Source organism: Typopeltis vanoorti, chromosome 9 (genome assembly GCF_054136105.1).
Source record: "Typopeltis vanoorti isolate ZY-2024b chromosome 9, IOZ_Tvanoo_1.0, whole genome shotgun sequence".
Taxonomy (NCBI): domain Eukaryota; kingdom Metazoa; phylum Arthropoda; class Arachnida; order Uropygi; family Thelyphonidae; genus Typopeltis; species Typopeltis vanoorti.
The window spans coordinates 83,480,678-83,504,551 of NC_143557.1; the positions used below are offsets into that span (position 1 = coordinate 83,480,678).

The 23,874-nt window shown below is 35.1% G+C and overlaps 1 protein-coding gene across 3 annotated transcripts in view; it reads right to left on the reverse strand.

Annotated features, from left to right (window-relative positions):
• The window catches only part of SPoCk (secretory pathway calcium atpase), a 518,064-nt gene that overhangs the window by 205,625 nt on the left and 288,565 nt on the right, over window positions 1–23,874 (reverse strand). For all 3 annotated transcript variants that reach the window (XM_090398525.1, XM_090398527.1, XM_090398526.1), the window contains exon 14: window positions 4,496–4,600. In XM_090398525.1, the coding sequence (XP_090254651.1) occupies window positions 4,496–4,600 (105 nt within the window). The remainder of the gene's footprint in view (window positions 1–4,495; window positions 4,601–23,874) is intronic.

Genomic DNA, 23,874 nt, shown 5'->3' on the forward strand with positions numbered 1-23,874 from the left:
TTAAAAGGATTATCTTATTTCGGACAAACGGGAAGATCTGCCTCTATTCGGCTAGAAGAACACCAATCTTATATTGAATACTTTAAACCTAAAAAGTCTGGACTTTCTGAACATGCCATCTTCACTAGACACAGAGTTCATTGGAGAAAGACAAGAGTTCTTCACAAAAGTCAGTTTCTCATGGAACGCCTTTATAAAGAAACATGTGAAACTCTACTTCATTCTCCTAACTTAAACAGATCCGACGGCTTACGTCTATCCCCTTTATGGGAGATAGTACTTTACAAATCAGCTAATCTTTCCTAACTTTTTATTGTATTAATTTTTTTTAAGGAAAGTTATTGACCTTTTTAGTTATCTTACACCAGCTACTTAGGTGGCGCTTTATGGAATTGTCAGTTAGTGTTTAATTTTGAGCTTAATGTACTGAAGATGTCTGTGACACACAGGCGAAAATTATACTATTAAATAATCTTTCTATGTGAGTTTTTTCCTTATTTATTTTGTATCGAAGTGAATATTTTGCATCTGCTATAAGAGACATTATCTTGAAAATGTCAGATCATGGTAAATTTTGATGTTATTTCTCATTTTACAAATATTCTCCCAAAGATATGATAATACAACTGGAAGATAAAATCTCCAGTAGTATCTACAAATAAAACTTAGGTCTATCCTCTATCTCTGACACTTGTCAACATCTGTATGAAAGCACTTGAACAAACCATAAACACTTACCTATTAAAGCAGACATGCACTAAAGCAAACACCACGATAATGAAACGATACACTGTTAATGAATTTGGGAAAGTCACAACCTAAGTTGTATAGAAACAATGATGTTTTAAACTCACTATTATAAGCAGTAAATCTTCAAATCTTTCACAACAGTGACCTGAGTTTCTTGCATATAATCACAATCATTAAACAAAGATAATGACCACCAAACAGAACAAAGGAAATCAAAGTGAACAGAACACAAAGGATCAGTAGGAATCGAACATAAAACAATATGACAAAGTACAAATGCCAACAATAATGGGATATGAGAAGTGAAAAGAGTATGAAAGCACTAGAAGAGCATGAAAAATGGAAAATTAATGTTTATTTCAAAATGCTAATTTAGTAACATTTTGAATTAAGTTAAATTAATGTCATATACCTGAAATCTTCACAATGAACTAAATGTGTAGCCTGTACCATTAAAATTAAAAATTTAGCTTAAAAAAAAAAAATCACATTTTTAATGACCCCACCCCTTATGGATAAAGAATCATTCAAAGACAAAATGAGCAGTTACTCCAAACAAACTTCACAACTTTAATTAAACTATGAATTAAAGAAATATTGTATACTGAACCATATTTCTTTAATTTACAGTTCTAAGAGAACAGAAGCAACATATGCCAAATGCCAATTACTGTAAATGAAGGGTCTCAATTATGAAGTTGACTGACTGCTTAAGTATTCAGATTATTTTTAATTTTGATGGCAAGACTACACATAGTTTATTATGAAAATTTCAAGTACCGTATTTTTCGATAGATAATGTGCACCCCAACATTTTCATCACTCCTTTTGATTTATAGATAACGTGCATGTACCAACTAGCGATAGAGTTAGGAAGTACAGACAGAGGACAGAGGAATTCTTTAAAAGCATGTGCGTTGCTAGTAGCAGTGGTCGATTTTTTTTTATTCCAAATTTTACAATTTTCACATTATTGGGGAGCACTGTGACATTACTAAGACTTTTTGTGTGACCATTGGGCCCGAAAGATAACCTTGTGTGGGCTGCATTGTTCTCTTGTAACTAGTTGCATCAACAATTGAAAGGCAGGTGTACATCTTTTGTATTTTATGAAGTTACATTATCCCGTACATCCTGTTTTAAAATATTTCATAAAGTAAATCATTATTTGTTTATATTTTGTTATTAGATCTGAATTACTCAGGGAAGACAGAAGTACTTCTCTGAGAAAATCCTACACAGTGCAGTTCAAGCTTGAAGTGGTAGAAGTAGCAAAGGAAAAAGGGAATTGTGAAGCTGGTAGATTGTTCAGTGTTGGAGAAAGTAGTGTTCGTGAATGGTGAAAGGCTGAAACAGTCCTGAAATGTTTACATACGAGGAAACGTGCTATGAGGTTTAGAAAGTGCTTGTGGCCAACCATAGGGAAAAAACTGTTTGATTGGGTTGTTATTGAAAGAGCTCAAGGTACAAGAATATCTACTGTCTGTGTGTTGCAGGAATCGAAAAGAATTGAGCAAAACAATAATATAAAGGATTTCAAGGCCTACCCATCTTGGGTTTTTGGATTTATGAAGAGAAACAATTTAAGTGAGCACTCCTCCACTAGTGCTGGACAAAATTTGCTGCAAGACTGGGAAGCAAAAGTACCGTTAAATTGTGTTAAAAACGAAATTTTTAACACAATAGATTCTTTCAATATTGAGTCTCATGAAGAATTTTTTGAATTTGAATAGTGTAATGTTCAATAAATATTAAGTAATACTTCTACCTTAGTTTTATTACATTTGATTTACCTCTCATAGTTTCAAATGCATAACTTTCAAATGCATTCATTAAAAATGAACAAACATGTTCATTTTTATCGAATTTAGACTTTTTTGTATAGATAACGCGTGCGTTATCTATTGAAAAATACGGTAATCGACAGCAAGCTAATGTAACACTTAATTAAAACATTCGATTTTTTTCCCATTACTGTTTGCATTTGTACTTCTTCATGCCACTGTTCTATGTTTGCTATGTTGCTTCCTGACCTTTCTTTGCATTCTGTCCTGAATGAACAATTCCCCATGTCCTGTTTCCTCATGATTTCCTTTGTCCTGTTTCCTGCAATTTCTTTTGTTTTATGGGAATGGAACCAGGAGAACGATCCCCTAGATTTACTATAGCAAATCATGTGCTATAACAAGCTATTTCCTAGTTCCCAGGAATTTGCTACAGCAAACATCCACTGTATAACTGAGATTCTGGAAAAAGTACACTTTTCTTGATGTGGAGCCATAATTAAGACCACGAGTTTTAAATCACCTGAACAACCAACATCAAAAAATCAATTATGTCAGACTATCTTGGGTCTTTATTGGACAGGACTAAAAATTACAATATACAGGAAATTGACTTATACCAACAAATATTTACATGCCCATATCTCAGCAAAAAAGAAATTCTTCTTTGTCATTACCCACAGAATTTTAATTCCAGAACTCTATGGTTAATGACAACCACACCGTAACCATACATAAAGATATATATGATAAAATAGTTATTTTCCATCTATTAGGTCAATTAAGCTGGAAATTCTTGAGGATTACAAACTCAGAACTATATGCACACCAGTCTGAGGTACTCATGTTTTTTTTTTGCGACTCCCACTCATAAAGTTTGTAAGCCTATATTACATTAGTACTGTGAGTGGACTATGGATTTTTTTTTTTTTTTTTTAATGAGAGAAGGGAATTTTCTTAATTTATTAGAATTTTATTTATTCAGTACCTTTGGTGATTCCCATGTCCCATATATGGACAAACAGAAATCGACAGAACAACTTAAAGAGCACAGTAGACATATCACATACAGGAGATCTAGCAATTCACCTCTATTCGAACAACTACTATCTTCTGCAGACAAAAAATAAAATCTACATCACAAGTGGATTAGTTAAGAGATCTTGCACTGATGCTATTGCCAGACTGGTAAAAAAAAAAAAAAAAGTGGAACTCAGAATATTGTAGAAAGTTTTTTCACTTGGTTCTGAAGTATGTTATACTTGACAACAAATTATATTATTGTTTTAATCTTTACCCAATTATAAGCAAAGTTTGTATGTGACTTCACTCAACTACTACGATTCAGTGATGCATAAGTAAGCAAAACAAAACACTTCAATAATGCCAACATAAATAGATTTTTGAACTTTTATGTCCATGTTTCTCTGTATATCTGCACTCAATGAAGTCTTCTGACAGAAAGAAAAACCTACAATAGTAGTGCAATTAAATAAAGAGTAATAGTTAATTCTGTTAAGTTTCCTTCAATGTTTACACTGAAGGAAACCTAACAAAATTAACAAAAAACAGTAACTCAACAGAATTAACACCAAAGGAAACAAAATTATATATACACAAAAAAAAAAGTGTACCTAAATGGAAATATAAATGTACAGGCGCCTTTATGGACTAAGTTGACTACAGTTTGCTGCAGATGACTAAACTGTAGGAAACAATGCTGTATCAAACTTGCTTACAATAACAAATTACTGAAATGTCCTAACCAAAGCTCCACAGGTACGATTATGCTAACAATAATACACTACAGCAAACTATCCAATATAAAAATCTTACTATAGTGAGAGTCAATATAATAATCCAATCTGAAAATTTAGGATTTCTAGTTTAAAAGCCAAACAGGTAAGGAATGAGAAATGCTTTATATATTTTGTATCACATAAAGTGAGTTGTATACATACTTGTCCAAATTTTAACATACACTTGACAGCCATGAATTTTTTCTCTGAACTAAAGGGAAATTCTTGTATTCTAATATATCGATCTCTAATTCCATACATATCCATCTAAAAAAAAAAAAGAAAAAATAACTATGAATAAATAAATATAAATCAACAGATTTATTTTACATACAGTGTCCATCAAAAAAAAAAATTTTTTTTTTTTGATGAACACACTTCAGCAAAAGAAAAACCTGCATAAAAATTGTAATACTAAATTTATACAGACATCAAGGGATACAAGTTACCTTTGACCTCTACAATTATACAAGGTGCAGTAACCCTTATTATTACAGCGAACTACTGCTTGGGCAACGTTGGCCAAAGTGTCCAGTGGGATTGCTGCGCCTGCCATTTCAATTTCTTTCCAAAGGACCACCAGTGTAACTGGTTTTCTACAATACACTACATTCTTTAGAGTCCCCCCCCCCATAGGTAGACATCCAAGAGTGTTAAATCAGGAGAATGTGGGGGGAAACTTAACTGCACCTCTTTTCCTATTCATTGTCCCTGCAAACTCTCATCAAGGTAAGCTCTCATGTCTCAGTGGTAGAGTGGTGGTGGTGCGCCATCTTGTTGGAAAAGAAATTGATCCGTCCCATAAAGTCTATGAATGGCAGGTAAAATGGATGTGTGTAGCATGTCTAGATACACTTGACCACTAACAGTACCTTCAAAGAAGAATGGTCCTATTAAACCCCTAGATGACAATTCACACCAGACATTGAGCCCCCAGTAAATTGACTGCCTTGTCCACATGAACACCCGGATTTTCTTGAGTCCACTAAGCACAATTATGCCAATTCACTGTTCCGTTAAGCTTAAACTGTGCTTCATCAGACCAAACCATCTTCCTCACAAACTTAGGTAAGGTGATATCCAAGGTATTTGAAAGATTTGGCTTGTTCAATAATTGTATTGTCTAAACAGATTTTACTTCTTCTTGGTTCACTTCCCTTAAAAGCTAGTACCTTTGTCTTCTCTTTTGAAATTTCCAAATTAAATTTTTTTACTATTAGATTAAGATGATAGAGAGAGTATTGTAAATCAGTTTCAGAGGCTGCAAGTATAGCCTGATCATCAGCAAACAGTATTGTGTCTATATTAGTGCATTTGTTAATTGGGATTTAACCATGTAACGTGAGTTTGTGAAGAGAATAGGTGATAGGGTAGAGCCTGGTCTTACTCCCCTGTTTATAGGTTCCCAGTCAGAGATTATTCTATTAACTTTTACTGGAATCATTTTGCTGTATATATATATATATATATATCATGGATTGCTTTAATTAGGTGATGAGGAACTCTATCGTTTATTAATATCTCAAAAAGCTTATTGCGGTTAATTCTGTCAAATGCCTTAGAATAATCAATAAAAGCAATATGGGTTCCCGCATCGCATTCTTTATGCTTTTCCAATAAAAATTTTACGGTAAAGTAGCCATCTGCATAAAAGTGGCCTCTCCTGAATTCATTCTGCTCTTCTCCAATCTTCATAGAATTGGAACAGTCTATTTTTCAGAATTTTACTATAGATTTTATATCCAGAGTTTAAAAGACTAATTCCTCTATAATTTTTGCAGTTATTAATATCGCCCTTCTTGTGTATAGGAATAACTATTGCCTTTTGCCAATCTTTTGGTGGTGGTTTACCATTCCATATTTTCTTTATTAGTTTAAGAAAACATCTAGGAGTCCCACCAGAACACCTGAGATTGGTGGTGGAGGATCGTGACCATTGGAAGTCCCTCTTGCAGCTTCTGCCACCACAACCCAATTAGGAAAGGTGGGCCTTGACAATGGATGGATGGGTTTAAGAAAACAAATTTTGAGGTTTGGGCCTGCATATTTGATTAACTGGGTATTTAACTCATCTACACCTGGGGTTTTTATGATTTTTACAACTTTTTAGAATAGTTTCTAACTGATAGGTTTTCTAAGTTTCAAGAGTGTCTCATTATCAAAGTTTACTGTTTCAAAATCTTTATTATAAATCCAAAGGTTTTTATAATAGTTTAGCCAGGTATTCTGATCGATGAGTGAAAGACATGCATTTTCTCTTAGATCTCTATTTAAATGATTTAATATTTTAAAAGTTTTGGATTGTCAGCATGCATTATCTGTTTCAAGTTCAGAGACAAAGTTCCACCAAGGACTCTTTGTTTTTTTCTTACAGCTTGTTTAGCAATTGCCCTTTTATTCTTGTATTCTATATAGTCATCTTGAGATTTTGTTGCTAAGTATTTTTTAAAAGCATTCCTTTTATCTTCAATAATTTGGGTGATCTGATCATCCCATCTTCTAATTCCCTTTCTGATGTTTATTGATGTTATCCATTCTTCCTCCACAGTTTTACCTACAATAAGTTTATATTTTCTATTTTTTCATTAATTCTTTTTTATAGCGCCTTTAATGCTAGGGTCATTTAAAAGATCTTAAATGAGGTTTCCTGTTCAGATGAATGGGCTTTTCTCATTAACCACGAGGTGGGAATTTTAGGTTTGAAACAAGAAAAAAGTGGTCCATTTCTAATTCACAACCTCAGTATACTCTTGTATCTAGAATGAATTTTGCAAGTTTTTATTTTTATTAGCAATTACATAAAAAGACTCCCTAGTCTATAGGCTGCATTACAGAAGTGGTGTTTGTAGGAAGGAAGATACATTTTATTCTTCCATTCCTACTAACCAACTTCTCAGCATTAGGATGAGCTGATGCATTATAAAGAAGTAAAACAGCTTTTACATCTTCAGGAGAGATTTGCAGGACCTCTTCTTGGTAGTTTTGTACTTCAGGTATGAAGTGATTGAAAAACCAGTAGGAAAAAATGTCACTTGTAAACCAGGCATTCCTTGAGCTGGAATAGATGACAGGCGACTGGTTCATAGTGCGAGGTTTTCGTGCTCTTCCGACTACCACTGGCTTGAGGAGATACGTGACATCGGCATTGGTACAAAGTAGGGCTGAAATGCTTAATTTGCGCCCAAGCATGCTAATTTCATGTTTGTTTATGAGGATATTTTTGGGAACAGCCCGATAGAACAGGCTCATCTCATCTGCATTGTAAACGTGAGACAAAATAAGATCCTCAGATTGAATGACTTCATTCATGTATTTTCTGAAGGCTCAACTTGTTCAATATCGGAGCTCAGTGCTTCACCACATGTTTGCCTATTCATAATGCCATGACGTTTACAAAAGCGGCAAAGCCACCCATCACCTGCCTGGAACTGTATGCCCATGTGTTGTGCCAGTTTTTCAGCAGCCAACCATAGTTCGACCAAGAACAACAACGCCACTAGACCGTTGTTAAATGAACAATTTGTAAACTTCTCCTCCTAAATTCTTATGCTTGGCCAACTTCACATGTTTCTTATCTGCCACAGTACAGTGAAACCACTTTTGGAGCTCTTAATGCTATATTTTAGCAAAAACCAAATAAGTCTGTCTTTATTTTTGCGTATGTATGTCCGAAAATGTTTGCTTTTTCATCCTGTAAAGTTCACAAACATGAGCAACAGATGCACCACTTTCCAACTTACTTATTCACCCAAGTTTGTGTGCTATCGTCAAGTTTACTCGTTTTCTTTTAACTCCGGACATATTAACTGATATTAACACATTCGCTGCCAACGATTTACCGACCTCCTATGCCAAACACGAGTTAACCCTTAGTATAATTACCTTAATTTGGACCCTTGGATTCTGAATAAAGCAGAGAGCACATCTGGGAGCTTGGTAGAAGGGAAATAATTTCAACTAAAATATAGTATATTATATATGTGCCTCAGAAGCCAACTACGAATATATTCGTATGTCAATTACCAACCTCCTATGCCAAGTGCAAGTTAATCCATAGTATAATACGTAATTTGTAAATCAATTTAAAACAAATACAATCAATAAAAATAAAAAAACAATTTATTCAAATTAAGAATGGTACATTTTAAAACAATTTTCCACGCACAATGGTGGTTTTTCCTGGCAAACAGGAAATAAAAACCTGTTTCGCGTCATCGTTTGTTTCGTGTACACACACGACATGGCTTTGTCGGGCGATTCTTTTTTTCTGTTGGTGGTAAAATTTCCAAATAATGAAAATCCCAATTCCTCCTGATATTCTCTGATGCTGTAAGCTCATCCATTCCAACAAAAACTGAGATAAATTGATCTCTAAATTTTAATGCAGCCATTGCATTTCCAGTAATCATGTTATAAAATTTATGTGCATTTGAATGTATACCTCAAAAATGAGTATTGCCAATTTCTTTGGCCATCTAATTGTCTTTCGTAAGGTGGAATACTAAGAAAGCATTTGATCAGAAAGATCGGTGCCTGACATACCCAAATTATAATCCCTAACAATATTCGGTTTTAATTGAAATTTACCATTCCGATTTTGCGCTTCAACCATTTCAAATTTGTGCATATTTGAAATGGAAAGAACTTCCCTCTTATCCTTCCATCTGCTGAATACAACAGGATCTCTTCTTTGCCAGACAAATCCCTCTTTCTTTAGTTTCTTCTGAATATCATCTAATGGATTGTTTTCCCTATTATTTCTCAGCATTCCACACACGTACGTTTTTCTGTTGGTAAGCGATTCCGTCAGAACTACATAATCATAATGTCCATATTCAATACATAACCCCTGTCTAAATATTCTTCCATCAAGTAGAATACAATATCATATGCGTGACCCATTTTCACTAAAGAGGATTCAAATTTTCTTGTATAAATTTTTATTTTTATCACCAATCCATTCGATTCGCATAGTTCATAGAATTTCACGCCACATTTATGTTTTTTGTTTTTTATGTATTGCTGAAATGCCAGTCTACAGTGCCACAACACCATTGACTGATCAATACATAAGTTTCTGTCTGGTGTGTAGCTATTTAGCATTACACTATTAAAATGATCTAGAACTGGTCTTAATTTGTGCAAATTATCATTAGCTGCTTGGAAATTATCTGCGAAATGCAAATGATGCAATAAAATTTGAAATCGATTTCGGCTCATTTTAGAGTGCCAAAATGACAAATTGTAAAGTTGATTTGTACTCCAATAATGCTCAATAGATGATAAATTACAAGGACCCATATGAAGTAAAAGTCCAAGAAATAATTTAATTTCAGGTATGTCTGTTGCTTTCCAGTTTGAAATTCTTTGACTTTTTTTGATCTGCGCTTGGCTTTGCTCAATATTTTGTAAAGCATATAAATTGGTTTGTTCTACTAAAATTGTGAGAAAATCTTCACAAAAGAAAAGTTCAACTAACCTTTGGATACTGAAATTTCCAGTGTCAATTTTAAAACCTGCAGTTTCAACAAAGTCAAATTGTGGGGGCTCTTTTTCTGAATTTTCCCAATAAGTAGATGTTGATGTATTTGGCCGGATGCTAACTTCATCTTCAAAAGTTTCTTCATCATCTGAGTCACCGCTAGAGTCGTCTGTAGGATCATCTTCGGAATCGGAACCAAATACTTCATGAAATTCATCATCGCTCATATTAGCATAAGCTTCTACTTCTATATCAGTAAGTTTTCTTTTACTGGCCATGGCGAAATTGAAGGTTCTTAGAGACTAGAAACTAAAACTAGACTAGATGCAACAAACACAGTCGTCAGCGCATGAAATATATAGGTGGAAGAGATACGAGATTACTCGTAGTTGGCGTATGAAACAAACTTCTGTCTGATAAGCTGGTTACAAGATTACTCATAGTGACCTTGAAGACGTGAAAGCGCTTGGCATGCAGGAACAAACTATGCCTGAGGAGCGTGGCAGTGAACATGTTAATAATGATTAATAACAGTTTAACTAAAAATTACCCTAGCAATAGCCTAAACGCCATGTGTTATGTGCTAGGAATGCTACTGAACCAAAGCACTATTACGAGTACGCACGAAATATCACGAATATATGCGAATGTATCCAAAGATGCAATTTATAAACACTGCCGATCGCTTCCGATTAACCATTGTATTATTTATCTTTTTTTTTTATTATTAATTATTTCATTATCTGTATTTATTTGTCAAATTTTGTCTGCTAAATCCGAAGTCCGTTGAATCGGGGTCCATTAAATCAAGATTTTACTGTATTAGAAAGGAATTTGACATTGCTAATATTCAAGAATGTGTAAGAAGAGCTAATGTAAGGTGGCATGTCCACTTAAACAGAAGGGTGAGGAAAGGTTAGCAAAACAGGTATTTGATGCAAAGATGGCAGGAAAAAACCCAAAGGAAGACCAAGGTCTAGGTGAATTGATTCCATCAGAAGTGCCTTAAAAGTACGAAATGTTTGATATGTCAATATTGGAGTGCTCGCAAGTAAAGACTAATTTGGAAGAAAAATTATTGATAGGAGATTAACAATAATGTTAATTTAATCATGTGTGCAGCCTGAACCCACCTTGAGATTATATATCAGAAAATTGATGATAAAACATGGTTGTGGATCAATTGAGTGGATTACTTTTTAAAATAGTGCTGATTGAATTATGAGAAAAGTTATATATAAGAAGAGGAATTAGATGAAATCCTGTATCACAGTTGAAAAATCTAGATTATGCAGATGACAGTTTTGATTTCTTCAAGATACACTGATATAGAAACAAAATCGGTTTGCTTACTTGTTTAAGGTTTAACGGTGGTGCAAGAACAGCTATTGTCATGCAGTACCAGTACACGAGGTGATTAAAAAAAATAAAAAAAAGGCACAAATATAACAATCAATATATAAAAAAAAATTTAAAAAGTACACAGAAACAAGTGTAAAAAAAGGAGTATAAAATATATGTAGAAATCATAACAACATTCATAAAAAATCAGGTGTTAAATGGATGCAGACTAAATAAAACTCATACTCTGTAAAAATTTAAAAACATGGGTGATACTTGAATCTGAAAAAATCTACTTGAGTGTACAGGGCTCAGAGAGATTATTAATCTGTCTGAGACATGTACTAAAATAGTGACTATACTCATTTGACAAAATTAGGCCAGTTGATTTTAAAATATGAATGATGGTTAGTCTGGTGTCACAAAACTCACACAAGGCATGTCATCACCCCTCAACATGAAGGATTATGTAAGAAGACTAAGTTGTGCAGAGTCAAGCACAAGAAAACATCTTATTTATGGTCCCTGTGTAGACTAGACTGCCACAATTTGATTTCTGATTTGATGGAGTTATTATTGGTGTCCGTATTCCATGATGAGTGCCACTGGGATAAAAGTTTGTCTGATGATCTGCTGGTAAGTGGTATATGGGACAGAAAGTTGGCAGAAGTTTGATAAATGAACTGATCTTGCTCAGTCTCTGCAGCCTTGTTTCCTTTTATCCTAATATGGCTTGGAATCCAACAGAAGCATACATCCAAATGTAGCTTCCAATAACTGGGAGAGGACATGTTGAATTCAAGAGAGCCTGAATATTTCTGCAGCTCTAAACATCTCACAACCTTAAAGATCTTCATGAATCGGATTATATTATGCAACTTTTGGTAGCTATGCAATCTTGTGTATTTTAATGCACGTTCTATCATATACAGCTCAGCAGTAACGTTGTTACATTCTAGTGGGATATGAGCAGATATTATGCTGTCTGGGAAGACAGCATAAGATTCGACTAAGGCTTCTGATTTTTAACCATCACTGTAAGCAGGCACAAAATCAGGATAGCTATATTTTTCATTCCATGAGACTGAAATAGCTGCTAGTAGACAACAGAAGGGATAGAAAATTTGGGTAGCCTATATCACACATGTATTGTACGAATATCACGACAGTAGCGTATTCAGTGGTATCTGTGCTATGTTGTCTACCCTGATATCTGCAGTCTGATGGGTATTGTACAGGTTCTCCCATTGTGGCAAAAAATAGTTGACCATGTGAGATGGTCTGGAAGGGATTTTATTTTCATAGCACATCACAAAATCAGATCTGTTGATGTCTAAGTGACAAAAGTGACTCATTTGCCTCTATGTACAGATTAGGGATGTTACAAATTAGTTTTCTGATGTTGCAATTATTATAACTTGAGGGTGAATAATCAAAGCAAAGAACATCTGTGAGCAACCTAAGAAGTGGAAGATAGGGTGTGAAGGATGTTTATTGCTTTACATCACTTATCTTGCAACCAATGTTTGTGGGGGAGAAGGAAACAGTTTCCTGTCAAATATGAGTCCCAAGAACTTGGCTTCTTGATGAAGATGATGTACAAAGCATTAAATTTGTTGATATGCCTATTTTTGGAGGTCATCATCATCAAATTCCTGCCATGTACCCTCAAGGGGTGTACAGGATATGACAGTACTTTTGTGGTATACAGGAATCCCTCAATTAGTGCACCTAATGCGTTCTTCAAAACAGGCACATTAATCGAACATAATAACCTATGGCAAACAGTATAATTCATTCCTCAAACTTCTTTCTTGAACCTTAATTTTCTTATAAAAGAATTAAGGTATGTCTCAGGGCCTAGTTAAAGGAAAACCATGAAGCTGAAAGACAATAAAACATATTCAGAATATCATCATCATCAAATTCCTGCCATGTATCCTCAAGGGGTGTACAGGATACGATAGTACTACACGAAAAATTTACATCATTACTAACTTCCTATCTACAATTTTCCTCCAAACCAGTCTGTTATTTGTCAAGACTCCAACATTATCAGATCTTATATTTCTATCGTCTAAGGCACTTTGTACCGTATCAATCCGCCTATATCTTGGTCTTCCTCTGGGTCGTTTTCCTGCCAACCTCGCAGAGAACACTTGTTTTGCTAATCTTTCTTCTCCATTCTATTTAAGTGACCATACCACCTGAGATTAGCTCTGCTAACGCATTCCTGGATGCAGACAATGTCAAGTTCTTTCCTAATATCCTCATTTTTAATATGATATTGCCATAGTTGCCATCTGTTCACGCCTCTAATCTTTCTCAGGACTCTCATATCTGCGGTCTCTAGTCTTTGGTCAAGTGTTTTACTTCTGACCCAGCTCTCAGATCCATAAGTTAAAAGTGGTTTGAACACTGTCTTGTATACAGCTAATTTAGTGTTCTGACTAATTTCTTTCTTATTCCATATGAATTTATTCAATTGACTTCCCACCATACCAGCTTTGCTGATTCTGTTGTCTATTTCTATATTTAATTTACCATCTTCAGTAAAAATCGTGCCTAAGTAGCTGAAATGTTTTACTTGTTCCACAGGTTCTCCATTCACAACACAGTTGACATTTTCAATGATTCTGCCTATTTTCATTGTCTTTGTCTTTTTATTGCTGACCTTCATACCATATCTATTACAACAGCTATTCAATTTAGTCAGAGAATCTTGCAGACTTGTAGCGGATTTATTTAGAAGTATAACATCATCCGCATAAAGCAAAGAGCTGACATTAACATCTCCAATTTTGATATCAGGTTTAATACCACATTCCTTCATAATGTGATCCATATAGATAATGAATAACAGAGGGGATAATGTACATCCTTGTCTCACACCAGATTTAACATTAAACCATCTTCCTGTACTTCCTTCAATTCTAACGGCTTATTACAACTCAAATAAAGACTAAGTATTGCTTGATATAATGTCCCATTGACACCATATAACTGCAGCGTATTGAACAGCTTCTCTCTTGGCACCTGGTCATATGCCTTTTCCAAATCGACAAAACTTAAATACAGATCTTTGTTATATTCCCATGCTTTCTCGACTATTTGTCGTAAAGTGAAGATCTGATCCTGACAGCCTCTATTTGACCTGAATCCAGTTTGTTCTTCACCAAGCTTTTCTTCCACAATTCTTCTCAACCGTTTCTCAAGTATACTTGCATAGATCTTGCGAGGAACACTCAGTAGGGAAATACCTCTATAATTCTCACATTCAGTTTTATTTCCCTTTTTATATATAGGTACTATGAGAGCTCTACTCCAATCATTGGGAATTTGTCCCTCTGTACAGGCACTCTGAACTATGCAATTCAGCCACTATAAGACTCTTATACCACCATACTTCAGCATTTCTGGTCGAATATCATCTACTCCTGCTGCCTTTCCTCATTTCAAGCCTTTGATGGCTTTTTCTACTTCAAGTATGGATATGTATTCCTGACTGCATGCCTGGTCATTGTTTTTTTATCACTGTGCTGTCATCACTGCTTGTTTCATTTAGCAGTTTTTCAAAGTAATTATTCCATACTTCAAGGATATCTTTGTCTCCTATTTTCATGTCACCTTTATCATCTCTAATTCCTTTTACAGCACTCTTTCCTCCATTTTTGGAGGTTAGATAAGTTTTGTTGTAAGTAGCATTGATCATATTATCTATATGATAGAGACCATATGTGAGCAGTCTAGTTTAAATCAAGACAAAAGAAGATTTTAAAAAATTGAGAGCTACCCTACCCAATGATAAGGTATTTTTTAATTTTGTGGATCACAACTTGACATCATCAACAAAAGCTAGCATCTTAAAGAAAGGGTTCAATTTTTCAGTTGGCCCAGAGCACATTCCTAATATAGATATTATGTGCAATGTAAAAAAGGTCCTTTCTTTTTGCCTGAAACTGTTGCAAATGGCATTAGATTAAAGACTGGGACTCCTCTCTCGTCCTTCTAAAAAGAATATCAACTCCTTAGAAAAAAGAGCATTTCAAACTTAAAGAAGAACAATGATATTATAGTACTTAAAGCTAATAAAGGCAATTCAACTGCGATCTTGAATATGACTGATTATATGTCCAAAATTTAACTTTCACACAATGTGAACACATGGCTTATGGATCTTAAGAAAATCCATGCATCCTTTAACTCCACATTTATATGGAATGCCCATAGTACAAGACTAATATTCCTCTTCGACTGATCGTAGATAGTATTAGCTCGCCAACTTATTTATTATCAAAACATCTTGCTGATCTTCTAAAGGAGCACATCAGACACATGGACACCTACATCAAAAATATGCAACATTTTGTAGAAAAACTAAGAGAAAATTTCTATCTCATCAATGGACATTCTCTCCTCCTTGTGCAGACTTATTTATGGAAAATTTTCAAAAAGATGTCTTGTTATCTACAAATCCTGAACCATCACTTTGGTGCAGATATGTAGACGACATATTCATAATATAGAAACACAATGTGCTGAGTTTGCTTTTTTGCTATTAACTCCTTCCACCATAAAATCAAATTCACTGTAGAACTTGAAAATGAAGGAAAATTATCTTTTCTAGACATTCTAATTACGAAAAAAGCAGATGGAGGTATTTCTCTTGGTGCGTACCGTAAGCCAACTCATACAGATTGTTATCTACATTTCTCCTTGTTGCACCATATTTCACAAAAATTAAGTATTGTACATATGCTGAAAAAGAGGGTGATCTCTATTATAAGAGATGAAGGAACACTAAAAGAAAAATTACATTCTATTCTCCAACTATTGATGAGCAATGGATATCCTAAAAAAATACTACTCTCTAATCTCTCTCCACAACAGATACATGACATTCATTATAGAGATTCAATTTCCATCTGTTTTATGGGCAAACTTTTGCTAAAAATTGCAAATCTCTTAAAATCTCATGACATTAGAGTGGCCTTCAAACCCATTATGACGGTACGAAATATGTTACACTCACCCAAGGACCACAATCTTTTCAACAACTATCCTGGAGTTTACAATATCCCATGTTCTTGTGGCATTAATTACATAAGGCAAACATCGAGAAGTTTAGAAATAAGACAAAAGGAGCATATTGGAGATATCAATAACAACAGAGAAGACAGCTCAAGTCTGGAATTCCATTTCTTCCACACTCACCACAACACTTCCATCCCATTCAGTGTTAGAAGTCAACTTTAACTCCTGCAATATCAAAGAGGCTAAAATGGTAATCCACTCACAAGGCACTCTAAACAAAAATTATTAGAGTGACCAAGGAATGATTTTGCGTGACATTTGGAAGTCACTCATTAGATCTTTAAACACATCGGACTAATTTTTCTGTAAACTATCAGATGCACCTGCTGAACAATGACTGACCACGTGCATCCATGCTCCAAGTGTTTCTGTTGTACTTGAATTCTTGTGAAACGGTTCCTAGACATTTGGTATTTTTTTAGTGATAATGATACTTATTTAATACTCGTATATTTGTAAGTTCATATCCCAATCGAGATGAAGCTGCTAGCTTAAGTGGCGAAACTAGTAGATTTGTTAAATCATTATGACCCATAAACCTAGTATTAGTTTTTTTTTTTTATTACACAAGTATGCTAAATGTTTTACCTCCTTGTGGAGGAACAGATGTGTCCATACAATCTATTAACGAGTCTGGAAGCATGTCTTTGATCCACCGTGGTATATGTTCCATTATTATTTTAATAAGTGGGTTTTCATGTAATGGGACCATTTTTGGCATATCCTCAGGAGTAAGTCCACATTGATTTTTTTATCTTTGATTCACTCTAAGGAGAGAGCAAGAAAGATTCAGCAGGGATGTCATAGTTGTGAGAAGTCAAGATCAACAAACATGTCGGTCAATGTCCTTACTAATGCTTTCTGGAGGAGGGAAGTTACAGATGTTGCTACTTTTGTGGTATACAGGAATCCCTCAATTAGTGCACCTAATGCGTTCTTCAAAACAGGCACATTAATCGAACATAATAACCTATGGCAAACAGTATAATTCATTCCTCAAACTTCTTTCTTGAACCTTAATTTTCTTATAAAAGAATTAAGGTATGTCTCAGGGCCTAGTTAAAGGAAAACCATGAAGCTGAAAGACAATAAAACATATTCAGAATATCATCATCATCAAATTCCTGCCATGTATCCTCAAGGGGTGTACAGGATACGATAGTACTACACGAAAAATTTACATCATTACTAACTTCCAATCTACAATTTTCCTCCAAATCAGTCTGTTACTTGTCAAGACTCCAACATTATCAGATATTATATTTCTATCGTCTAAGGCACTTTGTACCGTATCAATCCACCTATATCTTGGTCTTTCTCTGGGTCGTTTTCCTGCCAACCTGGCAGAGAACACTTGTTTTACTAACCGTTCCTCGCCCATTCTGTTTAAGTGACCATACCACCTGAGATTAGCTCTGCTAACACATTCCTGGATGCTGACAATGTCAAGTTCTTTCTTAATATCCTCATTTTTAATATGATATTGCCATTGATGCCATCTGTTCATGCCTCTAATCCTTCTCAGGACTCTCATATCTGCAGTCTCTAGTCAAGTGTTTTACTTCTGACCCAGCTCTCAGATCCATAAGTTAAAACTAGTTTGAACACTGTCTTGTATACAGCTAATTTTAGAGTTCAGGCTAATTTCTCTCTTATTCCATATGAATTTATTCAATTGACTTCCTACCATACCAGCTTTGTTGATTCTGTTCTCTATTTCCGTATTTAATTTACCATCATCACTAAAATTTGTGCCTAAGTAGCTGAAATGTTTTACTTGTTCCACAGGTTCTCCATTCACAACACAGTTGACATTTTCATTTTCTTTGTCTTTTTATTGCTGACCTTCATACCATATCTATTACAACAGTTATTCAATTTAGTCAGTGCAGACTGATTAAACTGAATAACTTGCAGCGGATTTATTTAGAAGTATAACATCGTCTTCATAAAGCAAAGAGCTGACATTAACATCTCCAATTTTGATATCATGTTTAATACCATTTTCTTTCATAATGCGATTCATATAGATAATGAATAACAGAGGGGATAATGTACATCCTTGTCTCACACTACATTTAACATTAAACCATCTTCCTTTACTTCCTTCAATTTAAATGCTGACTTACAACTCAAATAAAGACTAAATATTGCTTGATATAATGCCCCATTGATACCATATAACTGTAGCGCATTGAATAGCTTCTCTCTTGGTACCTTGTCATATGCCTTTTCCAAATCGACGAAACTTAAATACAGATCTTTGTTATATTCCCATGATTTCTCCAGTATTTCTCGTAAAGATCTGATCTTGACAGCCTCTATTTGACCTGAATCCAGCATGTTCTTCACCAAGCTTTTCTTCCACAATTCTTCTCAACCGTTTCTCAAGTATACGTGCATATATCTTACCAGAAACACTCAGCAGGGAAATACCTCTGTAATTCTCACATTCAGTTTTATTTCCCTTTTTATATATAGGTACTATGAGAGCTCTACTCCAATCATTGGGAATTTGTCCCTCTGTACAGGCACTCTGAACTATGTAATTCAGCCACTATAAGACTTTAATACCACCATACGTCAGCATTTCTGGTCGAATATCATCTACTCTTGCTGCCCTTCCACATTTCAAGCCATTGATGGCTTTTTCTACTTCAAGTATGGATATGTATTCCTGACTGCATACCTGGTCAGTGTTTTTTACCACTGTGCTGTCATCACTGCTTGTTTCATTTAGCAGTTTTTCAAAGTAATTACTCCATACTTCAAGTATATCTTTTTCTCCCGTTTCCATGTCACCTTTATCATCTCTAACTCCTTTTACAGCACGCTTTCCTCCATTCGTAAGTTTCTTCAACAACCTCCAGAATATTTTGCCACCTTCTTGATATTTATTTTCCATGTTCCTGCCAATGTCCTCCCATGATTTTGTTAACTAGTTTTACACAGTGTTTAGCTTTCTTATATTTGTCTCTGTATTCTCTAAGAGCACAAGCTGACTTATTTGCCAGGAACTTTTGGCATGCTTTCTTCTTTTCCTTCACTGCCTCTTTAACTTTGTGTGTCCACCATGGAGTTCTAATTTTTCTATCCTTGCAGACAACTTCACCACATGCCTCTCTAGCTGAATCAATTAGGGTTTTCTTCAAGGCTTGCCACTGAATCTCCAAGGTTTGGTTCCTGTTCTCAAACTCTTTCATTTTTCTTCAATAATCTTTGTGTATTTTAGTCTACAGTTCACATCTCAGAGGTGCTCAACTTTTATTCGCTTTAAAACTTTCTTACATGTTATTCTTTTCAATATCAAATTCAATTTTATCCTGCTCGAGACTAAATAGTGATCACTTCCAATTTCAAATCCTCTGTACACTCTGGTGTCCTGCACCAGGGAGAAAACATCAATATCAACAAAAACATAGTCAATGAGACTTTTCTTATTCCTTGCCTCTTCTCTACATGTGAATTTGTGCACATTTTTATGTTGGAACATGGTGTTAGTAATAACCAGTCCATGTCCTGAGCAGAAATCCAACAGATATTTGCCATTATTATTAGCTTTGCTCTTTACTCAAAATTTTCCCAAAATATTTTTGTATGTCTCACAATCATTTTCTACTCTGCTATTTAGATCCCCAACATGGACCAACTTTTACTTTTTCATTGTGTCTGTTGCTTTCTCTAAGGCATCAAAAATCCCTCCACTTCTACCTTAGTAGAACCTTCTGTGGGTCCATAGGCACAAATAAGTCTCATTGTCCAGTTTCCCGTTCTCATATTTGCCCACATTACTCCAGCTTGAGATTTCCTGACATTCAAGAAGATTAGCATATTTTGTGTTGAATACTATGGCTACTCCTTCTTTTCCTTGATTGTCATTGCCTGAATATAACATTTTGTATTTATTGCTCAGAAAGATCTCACCAGTTTTGGTCTTTTTGGTTTTAGTCACCCCTATTATGTCGATCTGATACTTATCTAATTCCTCAACTAGCTCCATTTCTTTGCCATTCAGGCTTCTTATGTCGATAGTACCGATCTTTAACTCTGGTGATGTTGAGTTGGGGTGTGTTTTCAGATTTGTTCCGGTAGCTGACTTTTCGCTGTTTGCCCTGGTTCCCTGGCGAAAACAACGCGGGGGGTCTTGTTTAACAGGGCGATGCACCAACCGGCATGAAATTTTGTCATGTTGTAGCATCATTTTTAATTTGTTTTAACCAATAAGAATACAATTTGATCGGCTAAATCCCAAATTGTCAGCCCATCCTTGTTCATTCACTATACAGGTAGATACCCAACAGGGTGCACCATGAGAAGGTGTGGACTGGACATTAGGTCAGAAGCCCTGGTCGGTTCTCCACATTCCTTTAAAGGCGATGTGGAGGTCTCCTCTCATTTATACAGCTTTGACCATTAAGCACCCCATATATTCAGGGCACCCTATTCATAATATAAATTTTATTATTCTATTTCTTAAGAAAGAATTGAGCTAACATAGTTTGGTGGGCATTTTGTTTATTTTTTTGATACAACCGACGGTATGGCCCTATTGCCTCTTCTACTCATCTGCAAATTTTACTGCTTCTCTCTTCATTCATCAGGGTCAGGCTCTAAGCATTGCTGCTTAAAAACTTTGATTGTACGAAAAATATTTTCAAATTGTTTCTGTGAAATCTCTTTTGGCTGACTATCAGTGGTTAAATTTTCTTCATATTCTTCGGGATCTTCCCGCTGTGCATCTAAATTTAGGAGGTTAGAATCACTCAATTCTTCAGAATGAGATTTAATTAACTCTTCAACGTTATCATTGAAGGGTTGAAAGAAATGAATGACGTACGAATTGGTCGCCAATACGCGATATCACGTGCTTTATAGATAAAATTTTCCAACTGTTATACAAGCAAAATAGTTACCACTTTAAAAACTACAATGATCATAAAACAGAAGTTAATTTTCCGACGTGTAATAATAAACAACTCATCCCAGAAAACAGATTTATAACCCTATTATCGGAATGGATTTTCCTTTTTGTGACATGCACAGAAGTGTCGAAGGATCTCGAATCTGTGGGTGTACTATAGTAGACAACATAAATTTTGGCAGTAAAAATTTGGAACATAGTATACACGGAATTTGTGTAGTATGCCATTAAAAATAACTTTATAAAATGTTTTAAATTGGTAACTAAATTATTTCATTCTGGTGAGTGATTTTTTAAAATAGTTAGCCATAAAAATGTATAGATAGAACTTTTTTTAAATCTGTAGCATTTATTTTTAATTATTTTTAAGATAGGAGCACTAATCGAATTTTGGTATTGAAAAAAAAATGACGCAATAATTGGGGGCGCACCAATCGAAGGATTACTGTACTGCCTGTTTGTTTCCTGATAGGTGATGCAGTGCTTAATTTTTATTATTATTTTTTTTTTAATCTCCTTTTAATCCTTTCATCTTTGCCATGCTCCGAAGTATGCTGAGTTGTCTCTCTAACAGTTAGAGGATTTCAGTATTTTGCTCTTAGTCTTTATTCACATAATCTTTACTGCCACATTAGGCACAGATGGCAAAGCCATGACTGGCAGTTTGAGAATGACCATATTTATGAATTTTAAAGCAGTGCAAAGGATTCAAGATAATCCTTTAAACCTGTTTTGATGGATGTTGGTGATTTTCATGTGATGAAGGTAAGGATGACGTTTCAGTGGAACCAGGTGCCCATCCCTATGAGGATTCTTCTTCTTATGGCTGTAAATGACTCCTTGATCCTTTAGTTCAGAGCAGATCTCCTCACTGGAAAAATCAAGGAGGTCCCACTACGATGCTACACCTCTAGAGAAGTTTACAGTTTTGTGTGTATGTGTGGATGGACGGGGAGTTTTAATTGGTATTTGCCTGCTTGATGTTTCACAAAGTAATTTTTCTGATTGTGTCCCTATTACTGTTTCAATATCTCATGAATAGAGTTTCTGAAACATTTTAGAGATCCTGCCAACCCTTCAAGATGAAAAAGGGTGACATTTTTCCAAGGTGGATGCTCCCTTGTTGAATGGAGGAGGAGTAAGAAAAGTGGTGCATTTCTTACAGTTTCTGATGTTTTATGTTTCTTATTTTAATTTTTTGGTGATGATTCTACAGTTTCTGAACATGGTCAGGGGGCTCGCTGAGGATTCCCTCACTTGAGAAACCAGAGGATGAAAATTTATTCATTCTTGGGAGGAAGCTGATTTAGGGCTATATATGGATGTCCACTCTCTGACAAGTGATGACTGTGCTTAAGAATGGAATGCCATATTGGCATCACAATAAGACATAGGTTGTTGCCCAGACCATAGGGAGGAAGACACCGCTGCCCATTGCAGGCAAGCCAACAAGCTAACTGATCCTGGTATGGCCATCCAGGATTACTTGTCTTGCTGAAGCAGGAGCCAAAATAGCAAAACTACCAGAATCCCCTTAATGGATGTGCAAGATTCACACCATATGGCAAACATGGTGGCTAGGTGTTGGATACCAGTGATTTAGTCTGGGAAACAGGATAGTAAAACTGAGACTGAGGAGAAGCAGAACAAAGAATATAGGAAGAAAAGCATATAAAAAAGAATAAGGACAAAAAGGCATCTGTTCGCGATGGAGGGTGGTGGTGGTGGGGGAAACCTCCAACATGAACTGATTCCTCACATGGAGGGGAGCAAAATGAGAGGCACTGTATAAAACAGTTGAAAAAAGTGAGTCCTAAAATATAAATGAATAAAACAAAAGTTCTTAAACTGAACAGCAAATTCCAGAAAGAAGTTAAAATTGATCAACATGCAGTAGTAGTTAAGAATTTTACAAACTTGGGAGATAATATTGATATTGATGGAGGAATTAACAAGGATAAAATTCAAAGATTGACAAAAGCATATAATGATTTCAGAAAACTGAATAATATATGGAAATCATCCAAATATTATAATAAAATCAAAACAAAGTTCTTTAATGTTAAGACCATATTATTATATAGATCAGAAACATGGAAACTGACAAAACAAGAAGCTAAATTAACCATGTCGCTGTCAATATGGATAAAATACATCACTCCTCTACACTTCATATCCATCATATATTTCAATGTAATATCAATGGTGTTACAATTTTAATATGCACTTCGCATTCCACGGTAACCGGGAAGTATATATAAGTCTTGGCCGGTTAAATAGTTTTCAAACAAAATGTTTGCATAAAATATTAAAAATATTTAGCCCAAGCATATAACATTTTTTTTTTTAATACTGATCCCATACTATAAGCATATCAGTGCTGTGTGTGGAGTGCAGGTGAGGATTGAGAAAGAAGTTTTTTGACATTTTTCTTGAAGAATTGCAGGTAGTAGTTGTTTGAGAATACTTCAGGAAGAAGGCTGTTCCAGAGAAGAAGTCGATGAAAAAAGGGAGGAAGAGAAGAAGCAAATTCAATGTGTCTGCAGTTGCACCAAAAAAGAGTTGCTGGGCAGCTGCTGCCCTTGTTTTAACACGCTCAGGCACAACAGAAAGCGGAGAAATGATGGCTGCTAGTTAAGTGGAGCAGTGCCCATGGAAGTACATGTAGAACAGACAATACTGAATCTGCAAGATAGATGTTGA